The following is an 18,374-nucleotide window of genomic DNA, read 5'->3' on the forward strand; positions in this document are numbered from 1 at the left end:
GTGCAGTGTAGGTTTGATTTATAGATTGCTTTACAGAGAGTTGATTTCTTCACCCAACTAAATCTCAGAGGTGTCAGCACCAGCCTGGTTGGAAGTGCCATGGCACTGGTCTGGGGAAGTTGCTTGCCAGGTTTTTTTATACATATAAATCTTTTGGCATCATGCGTGACTTATTGTTCCCTTGTGTCGTGGCTCAACCCCAGCTGGCAGCTCAGCCCCATGCAGCCGCTCGCTCACTCCCTCGGGTGGGATGGGGGAGAGAAACAGAAGGGTAAAAGTGAGAAAACTCGTGGGTTGAGATAAAGACAGTTTAATAAGTAAAGCAAAAGATGTGCACACAAGCAAAGCATTCCAAGGAATCCATTCCCCACTTCCCATGGGCAGGCAGGTGTTCAGCCATCCCCAGGACAGCAGGGCTCCATCACGCGTAACAATGACTTGGGAAGACAAACGCCATCACTCCAAATGTCCCCCCTTCCTTCTTCTTCCCCCAGCTTTATATGTTGAGCATGATGTCATAAGGTATGGAATATCCCTTTGGTCATTGGGGTCAGCCAACCTGGCTGTGTCCCCTCCAACCCCTTGTGCACCCCCAGCCTGCTCACTTGGCTCTGTGTAAGCACTGCTCAGCAGGAACGAAAACATCCCCGTGTTATCAGCACTGTTTGCAGCACAAATCCAAAGCACAGCCCTGTACTAGCTACTATGAAGAACATTAACCCTATCCCAGCCAAAGCCAGCACACATCCCCTTGAGGGACTAGCAGCAAGCAGGGAAAAAGGGAACTGTAGTCAAGGCACAATCTGGAAATGCAAATTGTTGCCTGGACAAAAGTCCAGGAAGGACAAAGAGGCAATTTTGGTGCTCCTGCTTCTTGTTGGCTGTGCAGAGGCACTGGGCAGCACTGGGCTCTCCATCCCGAGACAAGCTCAGATATCACAGATGTCCAGCCTTCACTGGAGACATTCAAATCTCATTCCTGGAGTTCAGGCTCAGCTCTTGGACCAGGCACCACAGCTCTACTCTGAGCTGCACACCACAAGCACAGTCCCATCCGCAGCATGGCAGGGAGCCTGGACAGGCTGAGGGTGGCTGGGAGGATTGTTCAAGAGCAAAGTGGTGTGGAAGTGATGCGGCATGGTGGAGAGTATGGGAGCTCTCTTTTTGTTCCCATCCACAGCTGGCCTGCAAGCTGCAGATGCAACTCTTCTTTGCTCCGGTCCTTGCCTCCCTCCAGGCCTCATCATCTGCTTCTGCAGGCTCTGGCAGACAAAATGGCTCTTCCATGCTGCTTTTTTATTGCAGTTAGCACCCCGGCAACAGCTACGTACGAGGTGGGTCTGGGGCTGTGGGGCAAAGGCTGTCTTGGAGCAGAAGTGAAAGAGAAAAATACCACAGGTGTTAGTGTGCTGGAGTAGAACTGAAAGCAGGAGGCCAGGCTCCATGGGCAGGAGAGCCACCCGTCTGCACAGGGACCCGTGGGAGGAGGTCTGGGCAGCCGGGCAGACTCCTCCACCACACTGCAGGAGCCAGCTGGAGCTGGTCAGTGAAGCCTGGCCACCGGGGACAACCCAGCGCAGGAGGAGGAAGCGATTCGCTTGATGTTTTAGCCAGCCTTGGTGTTGAAGAGGCAAACACCACGTTGGCTATATCCACAGGCCCTCCCCAGGCTAGGAACACAGGTCGGATGCCCTGTAAAGCGGGTTTGCTGTGGTTTGAAAAGTACCACTCCAACAACCTTGAGACAAGCACAAGTAGCACACTGCCAGTCTGTCTGGGCAACTACTCCTTCCTCCTCTGGCAAACCTCTGGGTTTGCAAACGCTTGAATTAAATGTGACCTGTGGGCATGTCTGAATCAAGATCCTTGTGGCTCAACCCCAGCTGGCAGCTCAGCCCCATGCAGCCGCTCGCTCACTCCCTCAGGTGGGATGGGGGAGAGAAACGGAAGGGTAAAAGTGAGAAAACTCGTGGGTTGAGATAAAGACAGTTTAATAAGTGGGCTGCTGCCCACTGCAGCCTGCGGAGACCTCCAGAAAGGTGCCTGCAGGTCTGCAGGGACTGTGAGGGCCCCTTGGCAGCCTCCCTGCATCCATGGGCATTCCTGGGTGGAAAGCAATTGGACCCAGGGCATGTTCTGGATGGTTACCCCCTCACCCAGCCTGTATCTACAGTTTGGCCACACAGAGGCCATGGAAGACCACACTGAAAGCTTTGTTGAAGTGAGGGTTCTTCCCTCATCCACACAGCCAGTTTTCTTGCCATTCGGGTAGTCAGGTTGGTCAGGCATGATGTAACTCCCTGCTGGCTGTTCCCTTCTTGCCCTTCAGGTGCTTGGCAGTGACTGCAGGAGGGTTTGCTCAATCACCATCCCAGGGACAGAGGTGACATTGGCCAGGCTGTAGTTCACCAAACTCTCTTTCTTGCCCTGCTCAAAGTTGTGTGTGACATTGGCCTTCTCCCACTCATCAGGAACCTGCCGATTGCTACAGCCTTCCAAAGAGATCAGAGAGGAGCCTTGCCATGGCATCAGCCAGCTCCCTCAGCATCTTCAAGCACATCCCACCTAGTCCTATGGGCTTGTGTATGTTCAGATGGCTCAAGTGTGCCTTAAGTCAATTTTCCTCTAGCATGGGTAATGCCTCACCGCTGCAGACTCCACTGCTAGGACCAGGGACCTGGGCAGCTACAGGGCAAACCTCAGCAATAACAACTGAGTCAAAGAAAGCTTTGAGTACTTCAGCTGCCCTGGGTCTGTGGTCACTAGGACCAGGACCTGAGAGGCTTGAGGGCCTTTCTGGCTAGCAAGAGCCTGGCTGCAGGAAGCCACTGCTGTGTCGTGATGCCTGCAGGTACTGCCTTCTGAGCCAGCATCTCCCAGAACTGCGTGGGGTGGGGGGATCCAGGGTGCTGTGAGTCACCCTCTCTGCTAGAAGGAATTTGCTTCTGGTTCACCCCTGGAAACCTGCTGCACTTAATAAATTCAGTCTCAATAAATTCTGGTTTCCTTCCTCATTCCAGCTCAGCTCAGCCCCATTATGACCTGACAGATATGTTGGGGCTTTCCAGAGGTGTAAGCTCATGAATATCGAAACCTGCCACATCTAGCCAGTGCTGGCCAGCACCCGGATTTCCTGCGGGCTGTGAGACTTCACGGGTGTCCTGTGTGGGAGGGCTCTGCTGCTTTCCGCAAGCTGCCTGCAGCCACGATCTTTCCTTTCATTTTAATTGTTCTCATTGCCAGGAACTGCAGCTCCACCCGTGGCAGAAGAAGCCTGTACGGTGCAGAGGCTCCGGGTCTCTGCCTGTGGCAGCAGCCTCCAAAAAGAGCCGCAGCTGCCCAGGCTGGAGCACAGAGCCCATTAACCAGAGTGCAGGAAACGCAGGCAGCGTCCGGTCTCACGGCTCGTAACTGCTCCGGTGAGTGCGGCAGGAGGAGTGATGACCCCGTGGCTGTGGAGCAGGGAGGGTTGGCGTAGGGATGGCATCGATTTTGGAGTGGGGTGGCCAGCCAGGCTTTGCCTTGCCAAGCCCATTTGGGCACGGGGGCCAGCCCCAAGGTGGCCTGTGCAGCATGCACAGGCCCCAGAAGTGGCTGCCTCTCAGCAGCATGCAAAGGAAGGGACGGCTCTGTTGCGTGCTTTGGGGTGCTGCAAGTGCTGGATGTGCATGTGCATCCCCCTTCTCCACTCCCCACTGCGCTGCTGTGGGTGCAGGGGGCAACAATTGCTGCTGACCCCCCCTCTCTGCTGCAGATGTCGCGGGAATCATGGCAGCCGAGCCACCCCATCACCTTGCTCATCCCCAAGGCCCGGGGAGGGCGAGCGCAGTGTGCCATGTACTTGCTCCTGGCTTTGTGTGCCACAGCACTGTACCTCACCGGGGAGCCCCTCGTGCCCACCGCCCGCAGCATCACCTCCCACTTTGTGGCACTGCAGATTGGGGTGCTGCTCAAGGGCACCTGCTACCTGGCTGAAGAGATCTTCCACCTCCAATCCAGGTGAGCAGGGTGGAGGAGGCTGCCTCCAGGGCTCCTGGGGCAGCCCTGGGGAGAAGGGCATAGCAGCCTCTGGGTGTTGGGAGGGAGCTGCTCCTTCTTACTACTCCCACGCGTACCCTCTTGTGGCAATGCTCTGCTGTGGCCGGCAGCACACGCTGCTCTCCATCAGCCTTCTGTCTTTCTCAGCTCCTCCTCCTCTCCCTTCTCCTGCCTGCCCAGCTGCCCCATTATGCCGATGGACCTCTCCCTCTCCTCTTTGCGGTAGCTCCCTCATGTGCCCTTTACCTGGGGAGCAGATCTCAGCCCCCAGCCTTCCCCACCACCCAGTGCCAGAGGGCACGGGGCTGTTGGAGATGATCTCCCCTCACTGTCTAGGGCAACATTGCATCTGCTCTCCTCTGAGACCCATGGGTGCTGCAAGACACCCAAGCCCTCTCCTGGCTGGGTCCCCCAGGGTGCACTGAGCTGGGTCTCACAGGGCTCCCTGGATCCGAACTGTGCTGGGTGGTCAGCAGCACTGGCAGGGAGGTGGGAGCATCCCCTGGCCAGTGCCCTGTGGCCTGCAGATGAGGATGGCAGGCAGGCAGCCACCAGCCTGCCTTGTGTCTCCCTCTCCCTCCCAGGCACCATGGCAGCTTCCGGAGGGCCCTGAGCGCCTGCTTCCCCCTGCGTTGGCATGCACTCATGCTGCTCATCTGTGGCTCAGCCTACGTGGCTCTTCTCGATGGAGATGGGCAGCCGCTCATCCTGCACCTCAGCCTGACCAGCCTGTGCCAGCTCCTCATCCTCGCTCTGGGGCTCCACGTAAGGCACCGATATCTCTAGCCTGGCCAGGCTTCCCGGGGAGCACGGCAGCCCTGAGCGTTCATGAGGGCACGTGGCCCAGCTCTGCGCAGCCCCTGCACGTACAGCCCACCCGCACACAGCTCTGCAGCGGGAGAAACACTCTTGTCAGCTCAGCCCCAAAGAGCTGATCTCCTCAGCCTCATGCTGCCACACGTACCGGCAGGAGGGGCAGGCTGCCTTTTAACGAGCACTGCCACCCCGGGGCACTGGCAGCAGCCCTGCTGCAGCCAGAGCCCCGCTGACACAAAAAATGGGTATTTTTAAATCTGTCAATCAAGCTGGTGCTTGGGGGGAAAGGGTAGACCTGTGTGGTCTCCACAGGGTTAATTATCAGGTGCGCTGGGGGTGGCAGAGCCAAGCTCCAGGTACCTCTGCAGCATTGGCAGAGCTGGAAGGGGAGTGGGGTCACACAGGCTACAGAAAGGTGCTTTGGGGAGGGCAGCCGCCAGGTGCCTATGGAGTTTCAACACCTGTTTCCACCTAAATGAACACATAGAGCTGGCAAGGGCCACCAGTGGCCCTGGAAATCCCCCACCAGACACTGGGATGTCTCCTCCCACATGCTTGAAGTACTGGCCTGATGCACAAGTTGCACTGGGACACACAATCCCAGTGGAGGATGCAGCCAGAAATGTGTCCAGCTCACTCCAGCATCAGCTTCCTCATCTGCAGGGGCTGTGTGGGCCATCGAGGACTCTTGGCCTCGCTGCCCAACATGGTGCTGGAAGGAGGCAGCAGAGCTGGTCACTCTGCAGATCTCTTTGGAGAGGGCAGCTGCTCTCTGATCCCTGCAGAGAACAGACTGTTGCAGAAAAGCCCAGGTGGCTGCTTTCATCACCACTGGTCTGTCTTTCCTTCCCTCCACAGAAGCCCTCAGCAGTGGAAATATCTGAGATGTCTGAGAGGTCCAAGCAGAACGTCGCTCATGGGCTTGCCTGGTCTTATTACATTGGGTACCTAAAAATAGTCCTGCCACGTACGTAGCTGTTTCCCTGCATTATCATGCCTACAGATAGAAATAGCTCCTAATGACAATCCTCCCACTTTTACAGTGTTAGCAGGGAAATAGGGAGCAAGGTAGAAAGCAGCTGTGCTCATGCTAGGCACCTCTGCCTGACGCTGTCTTCCACCAGGGGTGAAAAAGTCAATGGAGGAATTCAGCAGAGCCAACCCCAACGTGCTGGCATACAGGGAGACCTGGAAGCTCCACATCTTGGTCCCTCTGAGCTGTGATGTCTATGATGACCTGGAGAAAGCTGACAGCAATATCAAGTACCTGACAGACCTCACTGAAACCACCCTGACCCGAGCTGGCACCAAGAAAAGGGTCTACAAGCACAGCCTCTACACAATCAGGGATGAAGACAAGAAGGTATATTGAGCGCAGCATTGGGAGAGCAGGCAGCATGCATCAGCCCAAAGGTCTTCCTGGCCTCAGATCCCAGCCCAGAAGTGGCCATGAGGGCAGGACAGTGTCCCCTCTCCTATTAGATACACCCAGCTTTCAGCAGACTTCTGCAAGATGGAGAGGTCCTGTCCATGCTGGCCATCTGCATCCCTTCCTCCTGGCTGCCTCACCCCTGGCTCAGCCCTTGCAGGGATGTTGGGCTCACTTAACCCCTCCTGGAGTTGATTTAAGTCTAGAAGACAGCAGAAAGCTGAGTAGGAAAAAAAAAAAAAAAAAGTGGGGTCCAGAGCATCAGTTCCCATGGGACGAATGAATATTTCCTTTTGTTGTGGAGAGGTGCTTGAAAATGTCCGTGTGAGTCATTATATAATTTGACTCTCTCCCTTTCCCCCAGTCACCTCTTTTCCAGGCTGATAAGCCCTAAAATCCCTCCATCTCACATTGCATTCATCTCCTGCCACATCTCCAGGCAGATGGGCCTCTGCCCCTGCTCCCTTGGAGGAGGGAACACACCGGTCCTGCTGACACAGCTGTGGACAGAAGCATCAGCAGAGACTCCCCAATTTGTGCTTTGATGGTGGCTGAGCGTTGAGCTGCTGCTTTTAAAGCCCTGCCTGCAGGGACTCCAGAGCCTCCTTCCTGGCCCTGCTCCTGGGGAAGTACAGTCCACATTGGGTTCTTCCTGCTATGATGCATGCACTGATGCTGTGTTTTATCTGCTGGTCTTCTGCGGAGTCACTCGGCACCAAGTGAGCTCCAGCAGCTCTGCAGTATGGACCTGTCCTGACCCGCTGCACATTGTCAGTAAAATCTGTCCCTCAGCTTGCCACCCAGTCGCTGGTGAACGCGTGCATGGCAGCAATGCTAGCTCCCATCCTTGGCACCTCCTCTGGGTCACTGTGGCAACTGCCCTCCAAGGATGGTAGCTCTTCCTGCTACTCTGCATTTACCCAGGGATCTCATCCCTCTTCCATCTTATACACTTTATTAAAATTTCCAGTTTGCCCAGTACAAGACTTACTGATAACCCTGCTCCTCCTTGGAATTTTTATGGCCTTAACAAATCTCTCCTCATTTGTTTGATCAGCTTCCTTCTGGCTGTGCATTCATTTGCCAACATTTATCCTCTTCTCCAGTCTCCTACTCTCCGTTAGGATGCTCAGACTTCCCCTTCTCTAGCAGAAAAGCCACCAAGAAGGTGTGATCAGACACGGGCAAGGGGCGTCTCCACGGAGGACCAAACTCCATGGGAAAAATCACTCCCCAGGCTTGGGAGTGCTGCCAAAGCCAGTGGCTGCACCCTGGGGCCCTGAGGGAGGGAGGCAGCTTCCTGAGCCCCCCTGGTGCACGGGACACAGCCATACCTGCCTCCCTGCCAGGCCAGTTGCTCTTTCCCTGCACAACACAGGGCAAGGGGACACAGGGGCCAGAACCAGTGTCCCCATCCTGGGGGTACAGCACACAGCACCAGGGCAGGGCGGGTAGCTGCCAAGAGGTCTTGAGGACTCTGCCCATCACCAGGGCCCCCAGCAGCCCTTTGCCGGATGCACTCCTGACCCCGTGTCTTTTTCTTCTGTCCCTGCAGCTCTGGCACTGCGCAGTGGAGTATGCCACCCCGCTGCAGTCCCTCTACGCCATGTCCCAGGATGAGTGTGCTGCCTTCAGCCGGGAGGACCGCCTGGAGCAGGCCAAGCTGTTCTACAGGACGTTGGAGGAGATCCTGAAAAGCTCCAAGGAGTGCGTGGGTACCTACCGGCTCATTGCGTACGAGGGTGAGTGCAGAGGGGAAGAGGGCAGGAGTGCCCAGCACGGCAGCTGTGCTCCTCCAGCCCCGAGTGACTTCGGATCAGAGCTAACAAGGGGAAGTAGGCAGGATCCTGGTACGCACGGTGTCCCCACTTGCACAGGCATAGGGGTCCCTGCCGCAGTGGGGAGGAAGGGGCTGCTTCCTGACAGAGGACTGCTTGCTGCAGGTCTTGGAGGAGTGGTGAGGATGCTGACAGACCTGGTCCCTGCTGAAGTCCCCAGAGGCATCTGAGACAATCAGTCTTCTGCTGGGGCAGCAAGAACGCTCCCTCAAGGGTTAAATAAACAGCGGGCTTCCAGGAGAAGGTGCAGCTCCCTTCACTGCTGATGTTCCTGGGAGAAACCACTGGGGCAGTCAAGCCCTCCCCAGCACTGGGACCAGTGTTGGTGTGTGTGCTGGCTCAGTGGCATTCCTCCTGACAGGGGACGAGGAGGAAGGCTATCCCGTCTCCCTTTTAATTTCACTTCTGCTCACCTCTGCCAGAGCAGCAGAGCTTGAAAACAGCTTGCTGCTTCTTGCTGAAATTAATCTCATTGTTTTTCAGAGGAAATTCAGTGCTCTCCCTGATGGGGTAGCAAGGTAGTTCCCATCACAAAAAGCACTACTGGGAAAAACCAGCACACAGTGCCCATAATTTACTCTCCTTCCTGCACTTTGTGTTTTATTTTCTTTCTTCTGGCGTGCTAAAAGGGGGAAGTGAGAACCATATTTTGACTTCTCAGGAAATTTTCCCTATTTTGGGGCATCTCCCAGAGACTCTGCTTTGCTCCCTGCCCAGACTCCTGCCTCAGGCCAGGCCAGTGAGGGTAGGTTTTGTCTTCCTTCTGTTCCAGAGTCGGGCGAAGCAGAGAGCCACTTCTTGTCCAGAGAGATCCTCTGGCACCTCCAGCAGCAGCATCGTGAGGAGTACACCATGTATGAGGGGAACCAGCCACACAACCCAAACACGACCCTCAGCTCAACAGAGCTCAACCTCCAGATAAGTCAGTCAGACCTGCCACAGCCTCTGCGAAGTGACGGCTTCTAAAGCACCAGCGATGCCCAGCCCCACACCGCTGCCTCAGGGCTCCAGTCCCCCTTCCCCAAACCCTTTCCTCTTGCAGCAAGTGTCACCCATGGCAGCGATCCCCAGCCTCCTGCAGGAACTGCCCACCAAAACTTCCTTTGCATCATGTTCACTGGAAATAGCTGACTCAAACCACAATCCTGTGACATACTTCCCATTTTCTTTGTTATGTATATCTCATATATTAATCCACGGATTTTTTATTTTTTTTTTAAATCTGCTTTGATTCATATGATATAAAGCATTTTCCTCTGGAATGAGTTGCATTATCCTGAATCTTGGGCATGATGGACATCCTGTAGTGTTGGACAGGGCTTTGGAAATCCCAGCCACGAGTGTGCACGTGTGCGCTGGGTCCAACACATCCAGCCAGCGTAGCCTGGCCAGTCTGATGGCTTCTGCAGGCGCAAGGAGCATGTGCAGGACTTCCAGGGTACCCTCCAGCCTGACGGACAGTGCAGTCACACCCCAACATCCTCACTTTCCACCCACTCGGGATGCAGAGGTGGAAGAGGAGGTCAGGCCTGGGGAACTCTGACATTTGGTGGTACCACAGTGTGGGAAACCTCCCTGCCTTTGCTCCATTCAGTAATTTCATGCTGAGAGCCATCTGTGGTGCCTGCTGATGCCCTTCATGCCCACATTTCTCCCAAGCACTCTGCAGAAGTGTTTCTCCGGCCCCAAAGGATGTGCCAGACCACCTGGAGCTCTGGGAAAGGGGCAAGGTGCAGTCCTGCATGAGGCTTTTTGGTGCAAGACATCACATGTTGGGCTGCTCAGGCCTCTGTGCCTGGGGGTGAGGTAACCCCAACAAGCCCAGCAACCCAGGCCCTCCCCGCCTACTCGGGCCCCAGTTCATCAGGTAGAAGCAGGGCAGAGGACGTGCAGCAGGTCTGCTCAGCATGGCTCAGAGACAGACAATTTCCTGGCTCTGCTCATCTAGATGCTCCTCCAGGATCTGCCTAGAGATGCCCAGGCTAAAAAAGGGGCTGCACCCGTGCCACATTTGCTGGAGAGACCCAGCTTGTGAGAGACGGAGCCTCCTCTGGGGACACTGCCAGGGCCAAGCAAGCAGCTGAGAAATACAGTCCCCATGGTGGGCTACTGCCAGAAGCCATCCCAGCTGGGAAGACAGTAAAATCCCAAAGGTGCTCCGCATGACCTGGGCCAGCCATGGGGCAGGGGACCCAGCCAGTCCCTCAGGCAACGAAGCACAAGTGATGCAGCATGGCCAGAGCCGTGTGCCGTGAGGCAGAATGGTGGCTCCAGGGCTTGTTGCTTGCCAGAGATCATGGCATAGCTTTGTTGTGGTGCAGCTTGGCAAGGTCACAGAGCAGGGGCCAGAGCTGTGCGCCCACTGCTCCATGCCTCAGCTTCCCCTTTTGCCAAGAGCTGAAGGAGGATCTAGCCAGCCAGTTCTGTCCTGGGAGGGAAGAGGGGCAGAAGGCAGCTCAGTTGGCTTGTGACTCTCTGATGTTGCAGCACCCCTACACGGATATGATCCCTTTGGTCCCTCCCAACTCCCAGGACTTTGGCAAAAGGACTGATGTCCCTTGAAAGCTCCCATTCACCCTCAGCCTGAACTTCCAGCACCTGGGCCCAGCCACAGCTGTGACCATCCTCTGGGCTAGCCATGGAAGCCCTGAGGGGACTGTGGAGTCCAGGGGGCCAGCAGAGGTGACCCAGCCATGCGGCTGAGGATGGCGACAAGAATGCCGTGCCTGGTTCCCTCCTGGCTCAACTCAGAGTTTCCTGGGTGACTAGGCCCAGATCCATACACACAAAAGTCCTAGGACGCTACCACCTCTGTGGATACTGGTGAGTCTCCAGCTAAGCCAGACTCCCTGCCACTATTTTTCCAATGTGGTTTGGCTCTCTCAAGTGCTGTCTGGACCTGGTGGATGATATGGTGCCAGGTATGCGACCTCTCTAACAGCAGGCTCAGGCTCCTCACTGGAGCTGTGGCTGCCCAGCCTTGCCATGTCCTTGCCTCGTGGCTCCTGCCAGCTGCACCCAGCAAGCTGCTCCTTCCAGGAGCCCAGCTTCCACTGGTGTGAGCATGCACAGCCTGTGCAAGGGCCATGATGCACTGAAGGATAACAAAACCAGGGCCAACCGCAGCTGTCAGGATCACAGCAGGGCACTGGGGTTTTTTGTCACTCCCAGGCCAAGGTGGAAGTGTTTGTGCCTGAGCAGGCTCACCCAAGATGGAGAGATGCTGATGGAAAGGGCTGGGTGGGTGCAGGCTGGGGCTGAGGCCGCACCCCCACTCCTGCCCTTGGCTGCCCAGCTCCTTTTACTCCGATACCTATTTGTGCTTGCAGATCCATCCCAAAGATGTTGAATGCACTTTCCTCTGCCCATGGCTCCCAAGGGAATGGTCACACTGGGACTCTCTTGGACAACTTGCACCACCCTGAGCCGGGAATAGGCCGATGTTTTACCCTTCAGCGGGAAGGTGGGTGCCCCAGCCAGACACCCAGCCCGGGAGGCAGAGGTGCCTGGGGAACAACCCTGAGACAAACTAAACAGCGAGACATTTGTGTTACCACTTCCTCACATACCTGGTACGACAGCCTTGGTGCTGGTGGGGGGCTGTGTGCATGGGGTTCCCAGCAGGTGAGAATGCAGCTCCAGTGGGCAGCATGGCACAGCAGCAGATGCTGCTGGGAGCCTGGTTTAAGAGCAGCCTGCCTGGGCTGCCTCCAAGGGCAGCTCAAAGGGCTCTGCCATGACAGTGCTGCTTCAGCCTTGTTTGCTCCACAAAGCTCACTGGGCTCATCTCAGAAGTGTAGCCTCACCACCCAGTATTCCCCTCTGAATGGATGGAGAAAAAACAGGTCGTACTATTTTGAGCAGATGGATGAAAGCTTCAATGACTGCAATTTCTGTTGGGAAGAAGGCAGCCTGGAAAACCCTCCTGCTGCAGTCAGCCACCACCAGCCACCAGTGGCTCAGCCACATGAAGCCTGCAGAGCTGAGCACTTTGCAGCCACCCAAAAAGACCCAGCAGCGCTGTTACATCCCGCTGGCAAACCAAGGCACAAAGGGCCTATAACTCAGCTCCTTAACCACCATTTGAAGCCTCTGGGATTCAGTAGGGCCCTGGGACCTGCTCAGGCTCCCAGGCAATAAGCCCAAGGCCAGCAAGCACCTCGACATCCTTCCCCTCATGCAGTGCCAGTGCGGCACAGCACCAGGGATGCCTGTGAGCCCTCTGGGACCTGCATGACAGCATTTGCTGGCCCTCACAGGCTGGTACCACTCTCTTGGCCTGGAAGTACACTTGGCGCTGAGACCTTCTGCCCCCAGTGTGACACTGAGTAAAAAGGGATCAGCTACAGCTTATTCCTCTCATCTAAAGCCACTCATGAAACAGCTCCAGTTCCTTCTGTCTCTCCCTAGCTTTTCTTCCCAGGATAAAACTGCTCTTACCTGGCAGCTGCCTCTCAGCAAAGCACTCCAGGTGAATATCAGGGCTCTACCTTTCACGCACATGGGAGAACATGGTGGGAGATGCCTCTCCCCGACGCCAGCCCAGCAAGCTTACAGAGGAAATTCAGCCGCAAGTTGGTCCCGCTGGGACTGGGAATTGGAACCCATTTCAGGATTCAGTAAAACCTTAATCTGCAGCCTAATCTCTGGGTACTGCATCTGTGCAAAAGACAAAAATGACAGATGAAAGGGCTGTTAAGGGAGGGTTTGTGACAGCAAAGGCCACTGCAAAGAGCCAGCTCCTCTTGGCCTGCTGGTTTGCAGGAGCGTTGGGGACCTTTGTCGAAGCCTCTCGGATGTGCCAAGTGCCTGGTGCTGCACTGGCCGGAGAGGGGAGAGCTGTGCTGCTGCAGGCAAAGGACCTCCTACTCGTGGTAGGAGAAACATTACCCCTGGGTGCATTGAGCAGAGTACTGCACCCAACAGGTCTGGCCCTGGGGCGTGGACTGTTGGACGTGTGTCCTGATCACCCACCTCCTGTTTCAGAGCAGTGTTCTCAAGGGCACAGAGCATATGCTGTGGGCACCTGCTGAAATTAGAGGTAAATGCATGGCATCGGGGCTGAGCTCAGCAACAAGGGCACAGCCAGAAGCAGCTGCATGAGCAGCAAAGCCAGCGCCACCACAGTCCTCGAGGGTTTGCACCTTCAAATCCAGTGGGAATCCTTGTGGGGCACAAACACTGTCTCCTTTCTAACTTCCTGCTCCCTTCCCATATGGATGCTTCTTATCTTGCCCATCACCGCCTTCAATCAGATTGGGCTGAAGACGACTGATTAGCTCAGCCCATATTAGCAGGGGACAGGTAGAAAGACAGGCACAAACCCAGAGGAAATCTGACAGCGCAACCTTGTTCCAGCAGAAAACCTGCTGCCAGCCAAAGGCTCAGCTCCTGCCACTGCTCAAGGGCAAAGCCAGGGCCAAGCAAATGGCAAGGTGAAAACCTTTGCTAGCAGAGTGAATCGCAGGCAGAGCTGAATCAGAGGCAGGAAAATCAAACCTCAGAAGAAGTGGAAGCTTGCTGCCCAAGCTGGCAGATGATAATAATTTTCCCCTTGAGCTCCCTAACAGCACAAGTCAGCTGACTTTTTGCTCTAATTGCAGTGTTCCCCATCAGACCTGACTCAGGACTCCCCAGCTTCTGGGGTGGCTGAAGGTGCCGCAGGGTGTCAGCAGCCCAGACACAGCCTGTTCTTCTACTGGCATGCACCAGCAAGGCAGTGGTGCTCCCCGCACAGCCCCGTGCCCTCATCACCACTGTGCCCCCCGCCATGAGGGGGCAAAAGCCCCAGATGTCTCTGGTCACCACACAGTGCTCGGACATGGTCTTGCTTCAGCGATGCCCCATGCTGCAGTACCATGGCTGCCAGTGGGACATAGGGGTATGCGAGTGGCACAGCCAGGCACTGCCCTGATCTGGAGCCAAACATGCAGGGACTGCCAGGGCCATGAGAGGTAATGAGCAGATTTAGGGGACATCTTCAACCTGAGCCACCCGAGCACAAACTGTGGGGACAGAAGCATGGCCCCAAGCCATGGAGAGGTGCCTGGTACAGGGCTACAACACCCAGCTATTGCTCATCCCCAGTGCAAAGACAGAGCAATGGGGATGATGCATGGATGGGCTCGGTGTAGCAGTGAGAGGTGGCTGGCACTGCTCTCACCCTACCTTTCTCCCAACACCCTGACTGCTCCAGAGCCTGAGCAGCTCTTCTCTGCCCTCAGGATGAAGGAGAGGCGTTAGGGAGCAGCAGACCCATGCCTGAGCCATAGGGAGCAGCAATGCCACCATACCTCAGCAAGGTGAGCTGAGCAGGTCCAAGGTCCACCACCATCCAGCAACAATGAGGCAGGTCCAAAGTGGAGCACAGAGTTATATTTGCAGTCAGGGTCCAGGTGAGCAAGGCACAGCACAGCCTTACCCTCCCTCCAGCCAGGGCTAGGGCCACCACTGAGCTTGGACACAGCTCCGGAGCAAGGGCAAGGCCTCTTGAAGCTCTTCCTCACATCCAAGCTGTTTTCCCATTAGGTTTTGTTAGTGCATTTGGATGTAAATAAGCCCAGCTCCTGTTCATTTGCAATCACGGAGCTGGCCAGGTCAGCAGTCCTTTCTGAGACATAGTCTTTTCTCCTTGTGTGTGACCAGAAATCACTATTAACTGTCTGTAGTGATCCATCTGTCCTGCTCCATACAGCAAAGACTTATTTTTTAACCTCAGGGAGGCTGATATAAGAGTTGTCTCAAAGACCCATTGCAGCGCAGGGGCTCAGGCTTTCACCATGAACTTAGAAAAACTGATCTTCAGTTTTTCTGCAAGAGATGCACATGCCTATCACAAGAGTGCCTTTACTCCTGCTCTTGTACGTCTTGTCCTTTACCTCGGATGAAAAGCCGCTAGTGCAGACCAGTGCATTCATATTTGCATGAATACAGCAACTGACCAGGACAGAGGGATGGGGAGGACAGAGGCAGAGTGCTCCCAAATTCTTGCTTTTTAGTTGGGGAATGGTGAATTTAGGATTTGGTTGCATTCCCCTTACTGCCTAAAATCTCTCTGAACTTTCTGAACAGTTTATTCTCTGGAGGGATGTGTATATTAAAGATCACTGTACTGGAAGTCCTGGGAATTTTCAGGATGACCCGAGCTACATGGTGTGATATTTAAACCAGGGGATGAAGCTGAAAGCTGCGTTGTTCTCGCTAGGTTCAGGACAAGAAGCGGTTTTGGCTCAGGAGCCAGTTCCAACCGACACGGCCATGGTGGATGGCAGAAGTCAGCAGGAGCACCGGGCACTCTTCACCAGCCTGGCATCAGGCATATGAGCACCCTTTTGGAGGGCGAAGGCATTGCCCAGGAGGCTGCAGTCTGCTGAAAGAAGACTGCACCTCTGAGAAGCTGCCTTTCCCAGGTGTCCTTTGGGATTTTTTTTTAACCCTTACCTCTTGTGCAGGTAAGAGTTGTCAGCATCCCAGCTAATGCTGACATCTTCGTGACTCTGGGTTTTAAGGCTAGAAAAGAGAGTTCCTCTGCTTCTGTTTTACTGCTGGGTTTTGGGGTTGAGAGGTCAGTATCTGTATGACCCTCAAGAGCCCACCCCTGTAAATGACAGTGGTAGCAGGCACCATCATTCAGCCCAGTGCTAAATACTTTCAGGAAGAACTACTGGTAATTAAAAGATGCCCCAGGCCATCCAGGTCCCTGGCTTCCTGCTTCTTTATATGACACAAAAAAAGCACTGGCACATCAGCAGAGAAACTTCCTTGCTGGTGTTCTTCTGCTGCTTTGGAGACTTGGGAATAGTCTCATCCCTCTGTTGGCAAATGTTTGCTTAGTGTGGGAGGACGAGGTTCCCTGTCACCACTGCAAACCACTGATCTCTAGGGTCACACTGCTGTTTGACCTCAGCAAACCTGGCCCATCTGGGCTTTGATTCACATAAAAGATAGCAAACTGTCATCTTTCTTGCAGGTACCTGCTTGTTTTAACTGTCCAATTTCCCCTTTGAATGCGTTGTGACTGAACATACCAATAAACCGGAGTCATCCGCTTCCTTTCGCAAATCCCCTTAAACAGGAGGTGGTGCGGAACTGCAGTTCAACCTGCACTATGCAGAACCTGCATTGAGATGAAGAAACTGTTGCTCGTGTGGCAGATGCTCACAGGAAGCAGTATCAGAGCGGTATCATGCATGGTCATGGGAGCGATTGCATCCCCTGTGCGTATGGTCCCCTGCTCTGGGATGCGTTCTGCGAGGGACACAATGATTTGGAGCAGGAAACACTATACAGCTCTTCTGGGAAATCTCATCCATTTTCTTGCTGGTTTGCAATGTATGTTGGCACCTGAAACTGGTTTGGATTGCTTCTGCTCCAGTGCTGAACAGCAAGAAAACTTTTAAAAGTCATGTCATGTTGCTCATCAACAGCAGAACATGGCCCTTACTGCAGACTGGTTCCTTCAATCTGGTGACTCTTCTTGGCTAGCTTCAGTAGTGACTTTTTTTAAGTCCTCTTAAACATGTCTAGATATCAGTTCCTTGGCATCCAGCGTCACTCACAGTTTGGGAGTGCATTACTATTTGCCATGTGGAAATGACCCTTTTTGTGTCCAGATTTAAGCATTTGCACAGTTTCTCTAGCCCTAAGACTGCACTTAAGTCACTGCTTCACTCAAAATCAGAAGAACTTACTGAGTCATTTAAATTCACTCAGTTTGTGGTGAGAACTGGAGTTGATTAAGTGCTGTACAAAATGCTTATGTACTCACGTATCATTATTAGCGGCTTCAGGAAAGACACGTGGTTTAAAAGAAAAGATGCAGCAGTCCTTGCTCTTGGCTATACTCCCACTTAGTGATGCATGAATATGAGCAGCTGATCCAGATGCTGGGTTTCTCCCGCTTGCTGTCTGTGCTTGTGGGACCGGGTAAACAGTATTCTTAAAATGCGACTGGATCATGGAATATGTGTTGAGATTTCTCATTTTTGCTTACATTCCCAGTAACTACTGTCTTATGCCAAGTATTCATTTTGGCTGTAATGTTTCTTTCTCATTGAAGAGCCAGAGTCAGTTCTGATGCTTTAAAAATATTATGCAGTGGCTTCATTATAAATGTTGGCATTAACAAAACTGATCTTCCAGAACACCCCCAAACCTGACTCAGGGTAAGGCCATCACTGGCGCTGAGGTAGGAAGTGTTCTCAGTTTTGCTTGTGCTCTCACCCCTCCACCTTTGAGAGCTACAAACCCATCCTGACACTTGGGCCCTGAGGCCTTTGGGCAGAAACCTTCTGATTGTTTGAAAAAGGTCAAATTATGGAGCCCTGCAAATGCAGGATGCTTCTGTATCTGGGGGAGAAGCCGCCAAAGGTAACAATTTCTGAAGTTTGACAATAGCTAAAAAGATTCCTCAGGACCTACTTTTATTTGTATCCTTAAATCTCATATCCATGTAGTTTCTAAAGAGCAGCTGAGTTTGGTTAATAACTGCAGATCTAGAGCAAAGAACACTTTTACAACCAGCTCGTGCAGCGGTGGTCACCTCGTGAGGCTGAAATAAAACCAGTTATTGGGAAATAGGTGTGCGTGCCAGCCAGGGAGCATTGTGTGCTTCGATGGAGAAAAATGCGCACGTTGTCTGCTGAATAGTGCTTGTGGGGTTGGTGATGGGTACGCCTTTCATGAGGAAACAACTACTGCAAGCGAGCAGCCATGACAGTTCACCAGTGCTATGCTGCCCTCAAGTGTTGCTTTTTTAGCAATATCCACATTTTCAAACAAGTGCACTAAGTTGCGCTTTTCAAGTTTTGTGGTTGTTCTCCAAGAAAGGCCCTTCAATCACATCGATTTTTATTTTTTTCAACTTTTCATGTAGCAAAAATCCTGCTTGGAAAGCGGGCTCATTTGAAGTGGCTGAGGAAAATGGCAGGTTCACTAAGTTCACGCCTGTCTGTGGTTGAAGTCTGGCATCCTGCGAAGCACGGAAAACAGCAGCTCGGTACTTCAGCTGTCGGCCACAGCTGGACTCTCACATCTCTTGGACTTAAACCGTCTATTAATTAACTGCCTCTGCTTCGTCGTGCACCTGCTACTGACTCAGCAGTCCCTTTCATTTCCTCCTCCCAGTGGTTCGGTGGGAGCAGTATAATATATATGGGGAGTGTGTATAAATTAAATTTGTCTGACAGTCCAGAAGCCTTCACAGGGCTGTCTCGATGCTCTTGTGTGCTGCCTGTTTTAGTGCACAGCTCTGC

The 18,374-nt window shown here is 53.9% G+C and overlaps 2 protein-coding genes across 2 annotated transcripts in view; both read left to right on the forward strand.

Moving 5' to 3' along the window:
* The window catches only part of IK (IK cytokine), a 143,764-nt gene that overhangs the window by 86,794 nt on the left and 38,596 nt on the right, over positions 1-18,374 (forward strand). The gene's annotated exons all lie outside the window — the stretch shown is intronic.
* STING1 (stimulator of interferon response cGAMP interactor 1) lies at positions 3,127-9,383 on the forward strand. The gene is made up of 7 exons (XM_010312073.2): positions 3,127-3,419; positions 3,755-3,999; positions 4,623-4,803; positions 5,713-5,821; positions 5,979-6,217; positions 7,839-8,025; positions 8,894-9,383. Exons 2-7 carry the CDS (start codon positions 3,755-3,757, stop codon positions 9,085-9,087), a joined length of 1,155 nt encoding a protein of 384 aa, XP_010310375.2. The 5' UTR covers positions 3,127-3,419; the 3' UTR covers positions 9,088-9,383.

The sequence above is a fragment of the Balearica regulorum genome, chromosome 14 (assembly GCF_011004875.1).
Source record: "Balearica regulorum gibbericeps isolate bBalReg1 chromosome 14, bBalReg1.pri, whole genome shotgun sequence".
Classification (NCBI taxonomy): Eukaryota; Metazoa; Chordata; class Aves; order Gruiformes; family Gruidae; genus Balearica; species Balearica regulorum.